Source organism: Atractosteus spatula, chromosome 4 (assembly GCF_055471065.1).
Source record: "Atractosteus spatula isolate fAtrSpa1 chromosome 4, fAtrSpa1.hap1, whole genome shotgun sequence".
Classification (NCBI taxonomy): Eukaryota; Metazoa; Chordata; class Actinopteri; order Semionotiformes; family Lepisosteidae; genus Atractosteus; species Atractosteus spatula.
Genome location: NC_142709.1, coordinates 14,776,581 through 14,796,850, shown reverse-complemented (window position 1 = coordinate 14,796,850; position 20,270 = coordinate 14,776,581). Strand labels below are relative to the sequence as shown.

Genomic DNA, 20,270 nt, shown 5'->3' with positions numbered 1-20,270 from the left:
ATCAGGGGAAGGAGAATCCAAAATCTAAGTCTCACTAGCAGTCTTAACAACAGGCCGGTCAGTGAGGGAGCTGTATGTGCAGAAGCGGTAAACATGTTTTCTGACGCCACCTTCCTGCAGTACAGTATGTATTATTCACTCCTTTCAATATTTAATCTCTAAATTGTTAATCCATTAGCCTGCTGTTATTGCCAAAACAAGAGATTTCACTCTCATTTTATGTTTCAAGTGTCTGCTGTATGAAAACTAGTCAAAAATATAGTGTGCGGTGTTTTATGGAGTATTCTCAGCATTGCTTTTTTCTATAAAGTTGTCTTTTCTTTAGAGAAGTCATTTTCTCCAGGCCTTATTTTATGTGCATTCGCACTTCATCTCAAAATAAAAATCCATATGTGCTCTTGCTGATTATGCTAGATAGGTCAATGCCTTTGACCTACTTTCAGAGCCGCACTACAAATTATGTCAACATCAGTTAAGTCAAGGCATTGGAAGGGCAATTTACCCTCCATTTTGTAGAAAAGAAAATCTCTTGTGCGGTTCTGCTCTTTCCATACGCACATATCGCTTGTGATTAGTTATATAACACAATGAAGTCAAGTGTTGAATGGATTTTTTTACGGAGGTAACCATCTTGACAAAAACCGCATTCCTAAAACTGTCACGTTCAAATGTTATCTTGTAGACTCTAGTCTTGAAATCCTGACGGGTGTTACGATACATTTCCATGCTGAAAAGAGAAGAAAAGAAACACAATGTTTCAGCTGTGGAGCCTTCTTGGAGTTCTCTTTTCAGCCTGCAATAAACCTTTACTTGTTCCTTTGCAGCCCACGCATGCTGGCGCAGCTACCCACTCGAACTGCTTCAATATAGCTGTATAGTATTTGCAAGTCACTAATATAGTTTTTAATATTGTAGTAAAAGATTGTTACGGAATAAATGGACTGCTGACACTAGTCCACTGAAAAGCTGCCGTGTTGCTCCAAATTTTTGTGAAAAGTGGTGAGAGATGGCATGCTACATGACAATCTGACCTTGAGCTGTGAAATACCGGTTTGCTTAAAGACTTACTCCCATTAAGGACAGTGGAGGAGATTAAAAATGCCACTGCCAAATTGTAAAATTCTCTCAGGTTCATTATGCTATTACAATTAGAAGAATTGCAATTTGTAGTAATTTTGTGAATGTTTTCCAAGCCCAGAGTTAATTTTTAATAGAAATGAGGTGCAGTGTTGTATAATGCTGACTTTGTATACCACTAGATTGATTTGTGCACCTTCCATGACTCTCATGAGCTGTAAAAGAATATTCCACGCAGCTTCTTAATATAGTCTGCTTTTGAGCACACAAGGGTTTTTTTGAATGCTTGGCTGTTCCTGAGTAAAAGCTGACATTGGTTACTTATTTTATCCATCTGTAGTGCAGAGCAGTTACCCACAACATTTTTAGAGAGCTGGCTTTAAAAGTTAAACAGGTTTAGCATTAACTAGGAACCAGGGCAGTTGAATACAGCTTGAAAATACCTTTTGTATTGATATTGATACTTCCACTTTACATTTAAATGAATACAACTACAACCAGTAATAGCAAACTCAGGGCCCATGTTTTCTTTGGCTTAGCAGGGCTGGAATTTTCGCATAATTTGCATCAATGAAAGAACCGGACTTAGAGGAAATTTGTTTCACATATATTTTGACTAGGTCCTAATTGATGGCTACTAGTTAATGGGTCACAGGGTTTCTTTCCTTTATTAGACATGCTTAATTACCTACTAATGGCCTATGTGTGCAATTAAAATTAGGAGTAATATAGTTTATGAAAATATGTCATTTTAAAACGATCTTATTAAGATCACAGAGTTAAAGTGGCAAAACAAATTAAAAAGCAACTAATAGAATTACAAACATTACAAAATCAGACAAAAAACATTGTCCTACTCCATAAATTCATTAAATCTAAAAAAGTTTCATATGGTTAATGTAAATGCTTAAAAGTATATAAGGTTTAGCATTACACACAACATGAATTAAACCTTCAGAATCAAAATATAGAATAAAACTCTGCTGAAGCAAGTGAGCATTCACAGAGCACAACCATTATAAGCAGATAAATAAAACAAGGCAGCCCTAGAAATTAACTCTTTAATATTTCCGAGAGGCAGTATTCAGTTCAGAATGGCTAAACCTTGTTTTTCAGCTTCTGTTTCTCCACAACATGTTCGTTTTTGTATCATCACCAATTTTGAAGTAAATGCACACTAATCTGAGATGGTAAATGTTTCAAGGGCAGAGCAGCAGCGACTTGAAAAAGCCAGATTCAAATCTTATTTCTGATGCCGAGCCAGATGTGTCATCTTCCCCCAAGCTGTGATTTGTGATATGGTGTAAATATGAAATGCTAAGCTTATAATCCATTGCAAAGAAAGAAGCTAGTGGGTCTGTCAGACGGAGGCAATTTGTGTGATTGAATATGCAGGGGGAAATAAGACATTAACATTGTCTGTGAAGTTTGAAAAAGTGGATGAGGGCAGTTTGTTTAACCATTTTCAAACATGTACTCTTTAAACCACCTCAGGAAACGGGGAGCTGTTTTGATGGCACAGAAATGTCAAACACCACCATCACTTGACCTCTTTTAAAATTTGCTTTACCCCTGTTCGTCAGAAAATGTTGGCTTCAGCTAAAATGAACTCGTCTTTTTGGTCTGCATACTTCAAGAGCACAGTTTTCGCTGGATCGCCTGTGCGGATTCCACATCGGTAAGATGACTATCTGAGCACTTGCAAGTTGGAAGAACTCATAGACATTTTTGGAAACGTCCAACTAAGAGAACATTACATGTGAGCCTGGAAAACCCACTCAGTTGTCAGATTCAATTCACACCTATGCAAGTTAACACCCATGGTTTAAGAAAAGTATGCAGAAACTTCACAAATTCCTGTGCTGTTTGTTAAGGGAACATTATGGCAAGGCCAGTGACTGTGGTTTCCAAATTCCTGTATTTTCTAAACTTCCCATGACAATAAACCTGGGAGACACTATAGCCTTATGTATAGACCTTCCAACCCATTCAATTGTACGATTTTGCTGCAAAATGTTCTTTGAATACTTAATTCATAATTATCATGATCAATACAGCAATTAAGTCAGAGGTATTATACCATGGTGTTAATAATGTAGAATAAATTCTATATGGTGTATAATAAGCATAAAAAGTATAAGAATATATACTATATATTCTATATATCTATCTATCTATATAAAAGTTTAAGATTAAGCATCTATGTATTGTATGCCATAACTATCAGTTACCACCTTAGGATGTATTGAACAGAAATGTTTTTCATGTACTTTTTCACATCTGCTGCTGTGGACAGGTGTAATGTCCTGCTCATGTCTTATATCAGGACACGAGGTTCACAAAATAATCAAAAAATTAATTTAATTCCTCATATTTCACACTTTCGTCACCGGTTCTATACATAGGCATTAAGTATCTGTTTGGAGGCAAATGACTGTGCTTCTGTGGAGGTTTCATTAACTAACATAAAACTGTATTGCCCCCAGACAAACTCCATTCCACTTTTTGCAATGGACTAATAACATACAGCTTTTCTTCTCTGAAACTTTAGATGAAGGTAAGAGAAAGCAATTCACATGTAATTTGTAAGACTTTATATCTCTTATGGCAACTCACTCATGGTTAGATGAGTATAATGTTAATGCATTCAGTATGGAACCTTGTGTTAGAGTGGTTATTTCTGATGATGCTGAAGAAGAAATGAAAGTAACAAAATGGTAAAAAGAGATTTAAATAATTTGAGAACCAAATCTTAGAACAGCATTAAATAGGGTCTATAAGCCATGCAGAATGAGACCAGATGGCATTTCATTTCTTAAGTAATCCATGGTGTGAAAGTTGTATTAGACTAAGCAGTAGTGAAATAAAATGTGCTCATCCACTAAATCCTGAGTGTTTTTTTTAAGAGCTTTACATTTTAGAGTAGAGTCTCTGAGAAAAAAAACGAGGAATATTTCTTAGTATTTTCTATTCAATTAAAATAATGTATTTAAATGCTTTTTTTTCCTGCAGACCTTTAACTGTATCGTTGTATGTCCGTTATCTAGAAAACCTTTAAGATAAATGAGTTTTCAAAGTCTTGCGAATGGAGTTATTAGATTTAAAGTCACTCACTTGTCAGGGAGCTTTTAAATCTTGCCTACAAATGTGGTGTTACAGTAGTTAGCATGGCTGGCTTGCAGCTCTGGGGCCTGTGGTTCACTTCTGGACCTGGGGTACTATCGGTGTTGAGCTTATATGTTCTCTCTGTGTTTGTGTGGGTTTCCTCTGGGTGCTCCAGTTTTCTTCCACTGTCCAAAGGCATAATAATAGGCTAACTGGCTTCTGGGGAAAAAATGGCCTTGGTGTGAGTGTAGGTGTCTGTGTGTGTGCCCTGATATGGACGGTCATCCCATCCAGGGTGTACCTTGCCTTGCGCCCTGTTGCTTGCCGAGATAGACGCTGGTTCTCCTGCTACCTGGAATTGGATGAAGTGGTTAGAAAGTGGATGATGGATAAAAGATGATATCTGTGATTCTTCCTTGTTAATTCATTTTCTGGGCTATGTAACTTGATTTCGTTTTAATTTGTATGCTTTTTATGTATTGTGAATCACTCTGAGATGATTGTTTTTTGCAGGTGTCATATAAAACAGAGTTTGCTTTTACTGAACTCCAGGATATCCTGAGAGAAAGAGACCAGAATATTTTCTGAGGGTTTATTTCGCAGAAACTATTTAGCGTAAAACTAAGAAAGCAATGTTGCGGTCACTAGTCTAATACAGAATGTGATGTCAGAGGAAAGTTCATCAGTTGTGAAAGTAAATTGCCTATTTGAAGGAACCAATAAGTACAGGGACTCTTGATGATTAATACGGAAAATGCATTTCAACATTCTGTGCAATCTGAGATCTGTTACTAAGATTTATTTATTATTCTTTCAACTTGATGTCAGAGGCTACCACAGACATTCATCCAGGGCTGCAGCCGAAGAGGTCCTGTTTATAATGAGTGTATAAGTGTGGGAGAGATGTAGACGGACACTGAAATTAAAAATGTACTGTTTAGATTCCCTGTAGCAGAGCAGTGAACACCACTGCTACCTGTATGATAGGTACAAGTTGCCAGTTTTGGTTTGTGGGCCATATAGAGTGTGCAATTAATTTAGGGGATTGTGCACAATCTCTTTATTTGGAATTTTCTTCCCATCAAATGCCAAAAAAGACTCAGACTTATCAAGATCCTGGCAAGGTCAAATAATGATTTATTGTATTATCAATTTTAGTGTTCAAAAGGAAGACAAACTAGGCTTTGATGTGCAAGTCAATACTAAATCCACTAAATGTGCTTTCTCAAATTACAATGACAAGCTCAGAGCTCTTGAATTGAGGTCAGACTTTTGAAGTTTCCCTTGCAAGTATTAAAAGTTTATTAATTCTAATAATAACATTATTGTAGCGCTGTATATGTAACATTTTACACAGAAAATACTCAAATATATATATATTCACTATATTTTCAGAAAATTAATATCATGAGGTTTTCCCCCATCTATATTTTGTCTAAATGGTCAGTAGATTATATAACATTGTGCCTGTGTTATTTCTCTCGTAAATCTGTGAGCTGAGGGAAATCAAAATTGATTTATGAAACCGCATTTCTTTAGGTCTAGGATTACTCTATACCTTATGAAATTACATTTCCAGCATTTCCTTAAGTACTTCATAAGGTTTTCTCATTTTTCTCATGTAGTGGATTCAGAAACTCCCCTGCAGGTCTGACAGGCTAAAGTTCAATTAAGAAATCTTGAAGGGGCAATAACTGACGGACAAATGGGACCAGGGTGCTTACAAATGATGACGGTGACCAATCAGTTAGATTGTTTTTCGAAGAGCTGCTTCAGATGTAGTTAACTTTAGGATTACTGTAAATTGTGCGTCGATAAAGTGGTTTAGCTCTGCCTGAGATCCTCTTGATGCCACATCTGTAAGAAGACTTCAGGTTACAGTGGGCGTTCGTCTTCTTCCTTCTTCTTGCAGTGATTTAGTAAGTTTTGGATATTCCACGAAATCTTTGTTTTATTCATTCTTTTTTCTTCTATAGCTCACAATAATCTGTTTTCTTTATTCCTTACTGTTCTTCCTTGTAACACTTGTATCAGCTGTTTTCAGGGTGAGCAACGTGTTAGGTAAAATAAGATGGAGATTAATTCCTAGAGCGCAATTTATTTAGTCCATTCATGCTTAACCTTAAATTGTCACTGTATGTGTAGCATCGACAGTCTATTAAGAATACAGACAAGGCATGAATAAAGACTCTTATAGTCGCATAGGAGCGATGGATATTTCAGGTTCCCAAAGGAATGTCACCTCTCTTTATAATAAAGACAAACTAAAATTACTTGATGATGAAACCCTGTTGCAGCAGCTTAGATAAATGAGGTTATTGCCCTAAGGGGAGTTTGTAAAAGGTAAGAGCCAACTTAATTAACCTTTGAAAAGTTGTTTTTCTTAATTAATGCACACATTACAGCTGTGGCACCTAATGTACATGTGAACCGTATCGAAGGTCAGAGCTGGAATTCGAATTTTTCAGACAACGTATCGAGAATGGGATCAGTTTTCTAAATGTATGTTAATATATGCAGCGTATACAGATGTGAATTATCATTAAAAAACATTTTCAGCTGCATTATCAAGGTCTAGGCTTGTTTTAACTTGTAAAGCTTAGTCTCACGCAATCTAGGTCCTGAACACAAAATGCTGTCAGAATTTTAAACGTAATGTTCTGGCATGCTATACTTTGTTTTGGGCCAGTGCTGCAGTTGTGTTGACCTGCTGATGAAGTGCACTCACAGCAAATGAAAAATATTCACTTGGGTTAGGGAACAGCATTGTTCACCTAACTCTAAGTTGGTATCCCATGTGTCTTTGCCAACGAATGCCAGTCACTCTAGACTAGAGCCCTTGAAGGAGAAGGAGCTCATTAAGAAACATGTTTAAAGGCGGGGCGAATGGATGTCTGTTGAGCCAAAAGGACTTGTGATCAGCTGACTATAAAGTTTGCCAAGCACTAGTGTGCAATAACCCACAGTAGCAAGAGGAGTGAATGGGCTTCAGGTCAGCCAGGGTCTCCTTAACTTGCTGTGAGACTAGCTGAGCAATTGTAAGCCTACAGTATTATCAGTGAGCACACATCCATCTTCTGTCTCAGGCTCAACAGTGCCACGCAGATCTTATTCTTGAGGATGTGTGTTTCTCACTGCAAGGATGAATTGTTCTGGACCGAGTTCTGTAACATGTGGTGACTCCAAAATAGCAGAGAAATAACAAGCAAGACCGATCCTCTTTTGTGTTACTGTCCTTTTATTTTTCTACTGGTGTGTTCTTTTTTTTAATGGGGATAGGCCATAAGCACAAAAAAATGTATACAGTATCTGTTGCCATGTAGTGTTCGTATTTGTACTGTACTATGCATATTAGCAATGTAGTGTTCTTTTATGACAGAGCTCCAGGGATAGTAGATTCTCCCAGGCTTTAATCAAGTCAGTTAGGCTTTATTTATCCTGACATGCTAAGCCAGTGAGCTACCTGTAACATTCAAAATGTTTTAGTTCGGTTGCCTCTTAATTAATAAATACCACTAATAAGGCATGTTCTTTCTTTTCTTGGAAATGGATGGAAGCAGTACTCTGAAGATAAAATAGAAGTTTAATAAGGCAGCACATGTACAAAAAAGTGGGTGTGATAATTAAGGGCGAGGTGTTTATATAGTGCAGCACAAAGGTCAGCAGCCTGAAAATATTTATTAACTTCTGTCGGTAAGATAACTGCTGGAGGCAAGACTTAACTGTCAATCTTTCTCATTTGACCTTTTTAGGAAGGAAATGTGAGAAGAAAACAATGGGGAAAGATTGTGAAGCCTCTTTACTCTGAAGTGACATTAAAGTAGTCATTTAGGGTTTTTTTTACGTTTCTGTTCAATTTAGGGAAAGAGGCCTAAAAATGCACAGTTAAAATTTTTTATTTACAGTTTGAATTCTCTGGTAGAAATGTAAATGACTCACTGATTTGTATAGTCTACAATATAACGTGTAACATGTAGAACGAGGACTGATTTATCTCACCACAAAGTGAAACCCCCTCTTTGTAAGATTGACACCTTTTTTAAGTCTTCAAAGACCTGTTTGTCAGTCAGAAAGGAAATTAAGTGACCTTGTGTAGAGAGCTATTGGAATTTAGAGATGAGAAGGGCTTCTTTTACCCATTTTCAAAGGAATTCTGAATATGAACTTTTTTTTTCTCAAAATAGAAAAGAATGAAGAAAAAAAGCATTAATATATGATGGGTGGTGACCTTGGTCTCTTTTTGCAAATCCTTTTTGGGATGTTTTTGGTTAAGAGGAAGTTGTTCCAAGCAGTTTCGTTATTGGAAACTGTTTTAAATGATGATGGTTGTCTTAAGTGTCGTCTTGGCTGGGTCCGAGAGTACTAATCTTTAATTAATTAATCAAAAGAGACTTCAAAAAAGTATATAAAGCTAAGGAAACAAAGCAGAATGAGTAATTTTAATGGATACCGTAATGTTACCCCAACAAAGACGTTTGGAGTTTGTTACATTCGGAAACAAAAAGCAACCTAATTGCAATCGGGAAAAAACACAAACACAAATCTATATTGTTTTGTGTTTTGTCATTGTTATGTGCATAGCAAATAATGATTTCATATTTATTTGTGAATTTTTCATTGCAGGTTTAATTTGGAAATGCTTTTGCATTTTTAGTATTGAATATCTTGTGGATTGATTTGCATAAGTTAAACAGCTGACGGCGTGCCTCATTTTGGCTGTTGATCTGTGGAACCAAAAGAAGGCATAGAGAATATCTTTGTATAAACCAAATTTCCGTGATTTTTAATATATATTGAGTTTTCTAAAAGCAAAATGAATACTTCTCTCATATTTTCTGTTTCAGTTGTTGGTCAGTAGGCAAAAAGTGTGGAATTCACTAACTGAATCCAAGAATTGACGAATACACTCACCATTGTCATGTAAATGAATTACAAATCAAGTAAAATTGGAAAATTAAGAGTGGTGGCATTTTCATTTCAAATGTACAAAATTAATTTCAGAATATGAAATAAACCTTATTTTTAATATTTATTAATGAACACAATGCTTATAAACCATTCCACAAAAGAAAACAATGGGTTTTCCTCAGTTAAAAGTTTAATTACACCCAAAATGTTGCTGTGGTGATTGATGTGGACAAACAGTTGGATTTTTAAGGAAATGGAACACAAGTGTATTCTAATCAACAACTGTGTGCTTCTAGGGAGGGGATATCACTATTACAAAGAGCAATGAGTAATTCAATAACTGTTTGCTGCCAAGAAATAAATGCTGAAGTTAACCAAAAGGAAGCTTTTTTTTTTCCAAATCTTTAAAGTTTGTAAAGGTTATAAGCTCTATACGTCTTTCAGTGACATGCGTTCTGCGCACACAGAATGGCAGATCTTTCCTGAGACTAATTCATATAATACTTTAATGATATTAATATTGTCTGATCTCATTGGGGATTCTTCACACCATAAGCAGTTTGACATGACAGGGAACAACCGCTAATGACCAAAACTCTCACGCCTATGTGAATTCATCATAAACTCTAGAGGATTTAGGAGGGGGTCAGACAAAGTTGATAGCGCATAGCTTGTTATGTCTCCTTTCAATAAGAGTGACGAAAATAAATATTATGGATGTGTGCGGAGTCGTAAGCAGAGTGAGATGGAGAATGAGAACACATACACAGACAGTCACTGAGATGTAACAGTCTGTGATGTAATCTGTCGGTTTCAGGTCAGCCTCTTGTTTAGGAGCTTGGGAATCAGAGATCTCGTATACACTGCTTGGGATTAATTACACAGTGAGTTGGGCTGCTGCTCACTGCAGTTTTTCAGTGACAGAGCTCAGGAAGGTTCCCAACACAACACAGCATTGTGCCGAGGGGACAGGCTGGGGGGGGACGCTAAGACAGAGAAACTGATCTCCGCTAGTTTTTCACTCAATTGCTGCTGAATGGGCAGAGGGAAGTGGATATTGAACCCCGACCGTGGGGTCCCCTGGAAAAGCTTGCTCCCTCTGTCGGAGGGCTCCGTTTTTTTTCTGCTGGGTTTTTCTTCTCCCAGCTCTGGCGGAGGTAAATTAGGTGGAGCTGGCTTTCCTGGAATTGTAGGGCAGCTTTTCCTGTTGTGCTCTGCATCAGACTGTCTCGCATTAAATGACAGCCCAGCATCGGGATTACTGAGCGCTGAAGGTCGCTGCCATCTGGCTTCCTCATCCTAGTCGTGGCTTTTTTTTTTCTGTAATTTGGGTCGGCGGTGATCTTCCTTCAGAAATGTCCCAGCGAAGCCAACCGGGGCGAAATCCATCGGTGGGTAATGTAGAGAGTTACTCACGTAAAGAGAGGTTGTTGAGACTTTCCTGCAGGCTGAGTCCCAGTCCTTTCTTCTGGCGGTTGGCCAGGGTGTACATTTACCTGCAGTGTTTGATGAGTAATCCTTAGAAGTACAGGAGGAAGGGGAAAAGTACAGAGGGCAGCAGCAAACTGATTTCTAATCTGTTGTAGTGCTACTTCTACATAAGGAGACAATTCATGATTGTTTGTGACACCAGAAAAGACAGAAACTGAATGCTGCTGTTGAACTGGAAGTTCTCTGCTTTTCGTTTTTAATTTTGTTCAATTAAAGGCTTTGAAGCTTTTAGACCAGTAAAGCTTTTTCGTGCCTGACTATGATGTTGTGGGTAAAGGGTGTTATCCTTAATTTGTTTATGAAAAGACCTGTTTATTTTTATTTTGTATGTAAATAAGTTATTTAAATGTGAATATCCTCGCAGACCCACGCGGTTATGCGTATTCTTCGGTGTGTGTTCATTTTTTACCTACTGTTCACAGAGGCAGGTAGCTGTTCCACATGTCAGTTAGTGCCTTCTCCAAACCACATCAGGGCTGTCAGAGGAGTTTGTAAGGAAGTAGGTCAGTGGGAGAGCATGCACATGCTTTAATATAAATGACTGCCGCAGCACATTTACAACTAAATGTAACATGGCAGAAAATATAAAGAAGCATGTATTACCAAAGGTTATCACCTGTGGGTTGAGATCACCATCACTGACAAGAGGACTTTAATTTCTCAGTTGAGCTCTCAGTCTTTGATTTCTTTAAACAGCTCTAAAATAATTTATAAATATCAATCACATTTTAGAATCTGGAGATCTGATCAGAGAATTTCTCTGTCGGACAAGGAATTTAGGAAATTTAAGCTGCAATATGAAAAACCAGGTATCCAACAATTTTCTCCTGAGTTAAATATGTAAGTGAGATAAAAGGTTTCAGGTTTACCTTCTAAAATAGAATTAAACTGTTTCTGGAGCTTTTCATTTGATCATTTTGAAAAAAATTCTAAATAAATTAAACAGCATTAATACTGTATATGATGAGATTACGCCTCGTTATTGTTGCTGTTATTATTCAGGTTTGAACAGATTCAAAGCACAAAACCTTGATATTAATTTTCAAAGTAGTGGATGTAGCCCTGCATTACAGTGTTTCCAACATTACATGTATTGTTCTCCAGCTTTTGCAGTATGCAACATTAATAATCCAGTGCTTACTGTGTAAAGCCACCTGACCCATCACAGACATTAGTGTTATCTAAGAGTTTGCATTCTTGTCAGTTTTCGTTTTTCTGATGGGCTTGCTCAGCACATTACAAGCTTTGCAGCACTAGTGCCTTTTCTCCCAACAAAGGTAAATTGCAGCTCATCATAGCAAATGTTTAACTTCTTCGGATGGGTGAGAGTCTGGAGAATCAAGATGCTGAGTGTATACCTGTCATTTTAAACATTGCGACGGTAAAATCAAATAATAATGGTCATGCTGTGTAAAAAAAGTCTCAGGCGCTGCCACCCTGGATCTTATCTTCAAGAGCAAAACTGCTAATCTGGAATTTTTAGCTTTTGTGTTTTTGAAATTATATTTTAAAATATCTTTTGTTTCCCATTTCAAAAGACAGTGGCAGATGTTTTAAATAGTTGCATATGCTAACACTGATTTTTTTTGCAGTAAAACTGAAATACTAGAATTCTTCCTTAATTAAAGTAAATAATTACAAAATGGTTAATGTGGTCATGTTTTAAAATGGGGTCGTTCAGAGTTAGACTTAGTGCTGTAGTGGTTTGAATTTTAACCCTTTTATTTTACTTGTATAAATGTATGAAGTAAAGTATTTAGCGGACTCTATTGGCACTTAGTAGGATGGGATATTTTCTTTTGGATGTTCATTAGAAATAGTGTGAAACTGACTTAAAGTGATAAATCAGTAACTTTACTTTTGAACAACCAATGGCAAAAGTGAATATAACACATGAAAAGAGACATTTCATGTTCATCAAAATAGACTAAAATCTAAACTATAATTCACAATTTAAATCAGAAATGTTTTATTTTAGTGTGGCTATAAAGCAGCTCCAGATATTAGGCATAATTTCCCAGGAACATGTTCAACAGCACAGTGGCACAGTGGTTAGCATTGCTGCCTCATATCACTAGGGCCCTGGGTTCACTTTTGGAAACTGGGGTGGTGTTTATCACGGAGTTTGTATGTTCTTCCTGTGTTTGTGTGGGTGCTCCAGTTTCCTTCCCACAGTCCAAAGACATACATGTGAAATTGGCCCTGGTTGGTGTGTGTGTGTCTGTGTGTGCCCTGCAATGGATTGGCGTCCCATCCAGGATGTACCCTGCCTTGCACCTGTTGATTGCTGGGATAGGCTCTGGCTCCCCCGTGACCCTGTATTGGTAACTTTAATCTCTCCTCTTTCCATCTATGTGCAAATATCAGGCTTCATTCGCATTTTGGTTTTGCATTCTTACCTCCACTCCATCTCCAACCTTGTAGCAGCTCCCTGGCTCGATCCTCAAGCAAGGAGGGGTGCAGTTCCAACAGCCCCATCCTTAGGGACCGGGTGTCTATCGTTTTCCTCAGCCAGGGGAATTTCCCCAGTTAAGCTCAGTCTTCAAATCTCCCCCTGACTTCGCCCTAGAGTTTGACCAAACTACTCAAATTGAGCAATTAACTAAATTGCATTATATTCTAAAAGAAAATAAAGGTATACATTGTTATAAAACAGAATCTTATAAAGCTTTTTAGTGACTTAATTTAGTCAATAAATGGCAATAAAGCATCTGCTTTTCTTCTGAATTAACAAACTGCAAATATCTGGGAGAACCTGATGTTATCCTCTACTATTATAAAGACCTTAAACATAACAATACACTAATTTAACACAGAGAAGTAAATGTAATGGCTGCTGCTCAGATTCACTTATTGTTTTACCTCAGCACTCCAGAATGCTTCCAAGGTTTTCCATAGACAGAAAGAATAAACACCAGTCATTTCACTGCGGCTGGAACACATGGTCACATAATGAATCTCCAGAACTTCAAAGAGTCCTGCGCTGCTGTGCTTGTTAAAGCGGTTTTGCCTTCTTCACCCTTAATGAGTGGAGATCTGTAAAACGTACTGAGAGACTGGAGTTCACACAGTTAAAGAGTGCGGAGAGGGTGCAGCTGCGCTGTCTGTGCCGGTCTTCTGCTACGATTAACAAAGGCTCTGCGTACAGTACTGTAAAGAGGTACAGCACTGCGCTGGGCATAGCTTTCACTTCTGCTTGACTGACCTGTCTGTCCGAGGTAGATCTTTAACAACAGAGCAGATAGGGAGAACCAGGCAGGGCGATTTTTTTTAATTCCAGACAGGCAGGAAGCCTGTTTTATATAACAAGTTGTTATACAAGTAGAACAGAATTGAAATCAATAAAATTTAAAAGAAATGCAAATGGATAATATTTTATGATATTAATTAATTGGATTTTTGTTTCTGCAGCTGAAACATTTTTTCTTTGTAATTTTCATTGTGGAATTAACCTCTGCTTGTTCCTGTGTGTGTATTTGCCTTGCTAGAATTTTGATAGAATCCTGATAAGAGCTGAAAAATGTGCTACAGACTACGTAATATTATTGTATGTCCCACTCCTGTAGGAAAAAGAACAAATGATGTTGTTTTTGACACCCATCTCTGATGTTAGGCAACAGATGTATTTCTTCTAATTAATCATCGATTTTTAGCACAAAGATTAGTTGAGTCTGATTATGTCACTTTTCCTTTTTTGGCTATGAAAACAGCAGTGAAGCTGACATATTATCGAGAAACCAATATCTTAGGACTGGACAGGAATTTTACATTTTTCTGTGGTTAAGATGCCAGCTTTTGTAAATGATCCTCCAGAAAACATGCACATCAATCTCTTTGCTCTTCTTAGGAGGTGAATCTTCTTTTCCCGGCTTTCAGCGAAATAAAATCATTAACAGTTTAAAGGTTCAAACCTGTTAAAGTTGTAGAATCTTTTTTTTTTATTTCAGCCAAAGTTTGTGTTTTGTACTCTGTATTCTCTTTCTCATCATTAGAAGTGCGACACATTAATTGTTCAATCCTTTCTGGGAAAGTTGACAGCCCCCCACGGCTTCCCCCCCCCCCCCCCCCCGGTCTCTCTCGTCTAATCGAATTTTGTGTCATCTTTCCAGATAGCTGATCAGCTTCCCTGGATTTCGCTGACGACACCGCTTTGTTTCGCCTGAAGATGGAAACACTGGAGTCGGAGCTGACCTGCCCTATCTGTCTGGAGCTCTTCGAAGATCCGCTGCTGCTGCCTTGCGCTCACAGCCTCTGTTTCAGCTGCGCCCATCGCATCCTGGTCTCCCATTGCACGTCTAACGAGCCCGTGGAGTCGATCAGTGCTTTCCAGTGCCCGACCTGTCGTTATGTCATCACCCTCAACCAACGGGGCCTAGAGGGACTCAAACGCAACGTCACCCTTCAGAATATCATCGACCGTTTCCAGAAAGCTTCCGTGAGCGGGCCCAACTCCCCAAGCGAGACCCGGCGCGAGCGGGCCTTCGACGGCAACACCATGACCTCGTCCAGCGAAAGAGTGCAGTGCCAGTTCTGTGACCAAGACCCGCCCCAGGACGCGGTCAAGACCTGCGTCACCTGCGAGGTCTCGTACTGCGACGAGTGCCTCAAGGCCACCCACCCTAACAAGAAGCCCTTCACGGGCCACCGCCTGATCGAGCCGATCCCAGACTCGCACCTGCGGGGGCTCATGTGTCTGGAGCACGAGGACGAAAAGGTGAACATGTACTGCGTGACGGACGAACAGTTAATCTGTGCCTTGTGCAAGCTGGTGGGACGTCACCGCGATCATCAGGTGGCCGCCCTCAGCGACCGCTTCGAGAAATTAAAGGTAAGGAGTGAAAACGAGCTGCTGCCAGGCTGTAGTTAAGTCTTAATGCTAATTGAGGAAGAAAGCGCACCGAGGCGCCATGTTTTTCATACAGTATGAGCGTTCTGTTTTGAAATGAGGTGCGACTGCACAGTATGGAGTCGTGCTTACAGTCAACACCGAGACATTTTCGCGTTCTCAGCCTAAAGCAGTGACACTGTTTCATCCACTAAGTCTTACATCCATGTTTTCCTATTTTCAGATTCAAACAAGAGAAAGTTTTTATTTCTAGACGAAGTCCAGTCCAGCTGCAAAGCATAAAACAAGACAAAGCATTCTATTTCTACAAAGTGTCTCTCTTTGTGGTTCATGTACTGGGTGGGATCAAAAATGCAACAGATGCTATTGTTTCCAGTGCTTATCTGATACATTTTTAATGCCTCTCAGTATATAATATGATGACCACAACGTTTCCTTTTTGGATTTGTATTACATTTATTTTGTATGTATCATTATGGATCAGAATCCATAATTGTCTTCTTCCCACAGTATGGAGTTAAGTGTTTAACTCTGTCTTTAAATATGTCGCCAGTTATTGTCTGTCCTAATTGTTGTAATATGTATTAATTCTGAATCTCACCAGTAAAAATTCCCTGTGAAATGCCAGAATCAGTTCCCTTTCTTTACAGGAAAGTTTACGTTTCTAGTTTGATTTTCTCATGTTTTTCAGTTTTGGCTAGAAACCGATAGCTCTTATCTCAAAGTGATAGTTCCTATTTTTTATTTAGAAATATTCAGTATTGAATGTGTCTTCTCACTTTCGTTAAACAAAGTACAATTTAATTAAGCAACATGAAACATGCATTCGTTTTCCTCCTTGATGTAAGATGCTAGGTAAATTACAAAAATGCATTGATGGACCAAATCAGAAACTTACAGCAAGGAATGTTTCTTTTTTTTGGAAGTCTCACAGCAAGGAAAATGCAAAGGCCCAGATTTGATCACTGTTCTTGCCACCTGCAAATGAAACACACTGCATCTGATAGAGGTTCACCAGTTTTAGAACCAAGATACCACTGCAGCTCAAAAAGACTTCGCTAAGCACCAGATTTGCAGTTTTTTTAGGTAGTTTAATTTTTATTAGGCTTAATACAAAGAAAATAAGGCAATATTTCATATTATAGAATCACCCTGACACTGATATGGATACACTGCCACTGTGATAACCTACTACTTTACAAATTTCCATTATTAGCTGGATTTGATACATTTTTTTCCTTTTAACTAAATTATTCAAATTACTGGAATAAAGACAAGTTTTTTTAATTGTACCTGTAGATATTAATCTGTCTTTTGTTCACCCTAAGCTAAAGCAATGGGGACTTTAACTTTTCATGAATAAATTGGAGACTTGCGGCATAAGCTCAGTACCATTTGTATTGCTAAAAGGGAACAGCTTACGGCTTCATTAATAGATGAAAATGATTGCTTCTCTAAGATTTGAGGTCAAGCTGTGCTAATTACTCTCGCTTTTTCTACACATTCTAATCAATTAAGAACCTCATGAGTCATTGTCATGTGGAAGCACAAAAAAGGTGGCAACAGACTTACACCACTTCAGTCTAGTTTGAAAACCATTGTTTTGACAGACTTATCAAAGCAGAGCAAATCAGTCTCTGTTGGACAGAGTTTGCCAACACATACCATTTTTATATGGCTCAGTGGCCCTAAAAGTTCTTGTTTAAATCGAAACTCTAAAAAAAGATAAATGCTTCCAATCAAGATAGTTTTCTTTATCATAGCAATTAAAAACTTTTTAGTTTTAAAAACTTGTCTCGTGGTAGATGTTTATATTATGCAAGACTCAACCATTATAGTTTTTGAGAAGGCACGACTCCCGAGACATTTTAGGAGCATTATTCATTCAAATTCTCAAATGAATGTGTTGTAAAAATGCAAGACATATTCCATCTGCATAAACTCTAAAGTTAAAGCATAAGGAAATATAAATGTTTTTTCAGCCAACGATCTGTTAAATTAAGCTTCATTGAGGAAGACCTACGATTTTTTGTTTATAATAAACTGTTCTGCTACTCTTATGAAAAAGTTTTAATAGTGCTGGAAGGTTTTTTTTTAGTAGTGTTTCTTTTTATTGGTGTAAAACACGGTTTATGCTGGATCTTAGCTGTGAAGCTCAAGCAGTACAGTAGTTTGTTCTGTCACAGTCTGTGGCTGTGTACTCCATAGTGATGTCTGTGCTCCCTATCCTGCTGTATTTACTTTACCTTTCCTGTCAGACACTGCATTCAAAACACATACGCTGCTCCAAACTGTATATATATTTTCTGATATACAGAAGAGAATAATTACGGAACAATAAATGTATTCAAAACCTAGTCCGGGATCTGAAATGCAAGGTTTTTCTTTTAAAATTTCCTTCACATCTGTTTGTAATCATGGGAGACAGATACTCGCACATCTGTCAAGTTTGCGTCTTGAGCACCTTATTGCCATGGCTGTCTAAGCTGACAATTGCCGTTAATATTTTTAAGTGAACATTAGCTTGTGATTGCAATGAATGCGAATGCTTCTGAGGCCAGGATTAAGCCTTTGCTGTTGTTCAGATTGTGTTATTGCACAACCAGTTGTGAATTAATACCTTGCTTCAATGCATGAACTCTACAAATGTTAGTTTGTTGCTGTTTGTTTGGAGTTAGATTATTAATAGATTTTGATCTCCATCATGCTTGGCCTTTAAAGAAAATGTACGATCACTGCTCAGAGCAAATGCTTAGTCACTCAATCTCCAAACAAATGATGGAACTAAAACTATCATGATGCATACAGGGATGACCAACTAAATCAGTCTCTTTTTTTTATTTAATCATGCTGACATTGCGCAGAGAACTCCTGGGAGGTTTTTCAATGAGAGGAATGAGCAGAAAGCTTCAGACCAGGTGAAATCTGTTACACAAACTCCACTTAATCTGGTCTCACCTAAGCAAGAGGCACTGGTAAATCACCCTGTTACTTCACCCAGTCCTTTCAATTGTTTGGTTTTCAGTTAAGCCTGAGAAAATGGATAAAGACTTCTGTGTCAGGTTGTTTTGTTACATATAGATTATATCGATATCAGAGACTTTTATTCAGCAACATGTTTTAACGGTTAATATTAAGATTTGTATGTTCAATTTAAAAAGTAAATAACTAGATTTAAATGAGTAACCTATGATACAGGATTATAACATTTTGCTATGGTATTTTCCATTAGAACCATTTTACTAAAGAACTGTACATTTCACAAGATATCTCATTGTGCTGGTAGAAAGCTGTCCTAGATGTGATGTTGACATGCAATATGATGTACAGTATGCATCATACTTACATACTGTATAGTGTGTACAGTATATACTCGTGGCTACCTTTTATAAAGGCCGGTATACACAGGTAGGCCTGTCAAAGGTAATTATGCAGCATGGATGAGCCCCAATAACTGCAGCTAACTTTAGATTATTTTAAATATGGGAAAGCAAAATTAGAAGAACGTGTAGATGGTGAAACATTGTGAAAGCAGCCAGATCTAACTAATATTCACATTCCCATAACTCATGGCAACCGCTTGCTCCCAGAGTACGTTAGCACCAAAAGATATCTTACAAGTTCCTTGTAAGATGTGCTGTACATTGTACATATATACTTATGTACTGTACCTGAGTGCTTTATCTGCATCACATCATTATGATCGTAACTTCAGAGCATGAATGTGTGCACTGTAGCTAAACCTTCATCTGATTAAAGGGCTGATGAATATGAGCACAGGTTAGAATTTTAGAAGGGCAAGAAAAAACAAGAACCTCCTGATCTATGCCAGACATGTAACAGCCATGACAGTTTTGGGATAATCCCATTTGGCATTTTTTGTCTCTATGTGAAAGTTCAATTGTTTGTTTTATTCGAATGAAGTGCTACGGCATTTGTGCTGTAAGCCCAGGGGCAGATTCTAGCATCCCTGCACCCGTATCTCTTGTGATACCTCCTTAAGAAACCAGGTAGTGCTGGTGGTAACACACTACGAATGTTGCACAAAACACAAGCATGCCATCACCCTTGATTCGATCCAGCTTGTTCATCACATTAACAAGAGCTGCGAAACATGGATATTAAAAATGTTTCCATCCTCCCGTTTTCTAACCCTGGGGTCAATCCTGGAGCTGAGTACATTCTCCCTCTGTTTGTGTGGGTTCTGTTCTGGTGCTTTGATTTCCTCCCACAGTTGGAAAAACACACTGGTAGGTTAATGTTGTTCTGGAAAAACTGGCCCCGGTGTGAGTGCGTGTGTTCTTTGTGTCTGTGTGTCTGCCCTGCAATGGACGAGCGCCCCATCCAGGGTGTATCCTGCCTTGTGTCCGTTGCTTGCCAGGATAGGCTCCGGCTCCCCCTTGACCCTGTATTGGATAAAGCAGTTAGAAAATGGATGGATGGACATTCATTAATTCACTTTGGCATATTATGGTTGTATATTGGACTATATTTCTTAATCAGTGATATCTTTCTATGTTTCTGCAGCTCTGATTTTTCCAAGTAATTATTCATGTCCAGAACCGGGGGGGGAGGGGTTAAATCCTATTAAATCCTATAGTCTGAATTACCATCTCTGTTTTCTGTGACATTCTGTAGAGCAGTTTGTGTTAATTAGTGAGGCGTTCTGGCTGTGTCTGTCTTGGATGTTTTTTGCATTAAGCTGCATCTCCAAAGATCACTGGTTCAAATTCCAAGTCTGACAAATACCGCATGCCTTCCCTTGATTGTCTCAGCAGTCAGGGGGTACCAGCTACCAGAGGTTATAAATGTCAAACGTTGACTGACCAGGTCACTCTCTTTA

General features: G+C 38.1%; 1 protein-coding gene across 4 annotated transcripts in view; it reads left to right on the top strand.

Moving 5' to 3' along the window:
* mid1 (midline 1) overlaps positions 1-20,270 on the top strand; it is a 104,439-nt gene that overhangs the window by 34,919 nt on the left and 49,250 nt on the right. For 2 of the 4 annotated variants that reach the window (XM_088914727.1, XM_088914725.1), the window contains exon 2: positions 14,691-15,409. In XM_088914727.1, the coding sequence (XP_088770853.1) occupies positions 14,747-15,409 (663 nt within the window). In that variant the 5' untranslated portion in view covers positions 14,691-14,746. Of the gene's footprint in view, positions 1-10,002; positions 10,482-14,690; positions 15,410-20,270 lie in introns of those variants that run through there. The other 2 variants (XM_088914724.1, XM_088914728.1) reach the window with 2 other exon arrangements.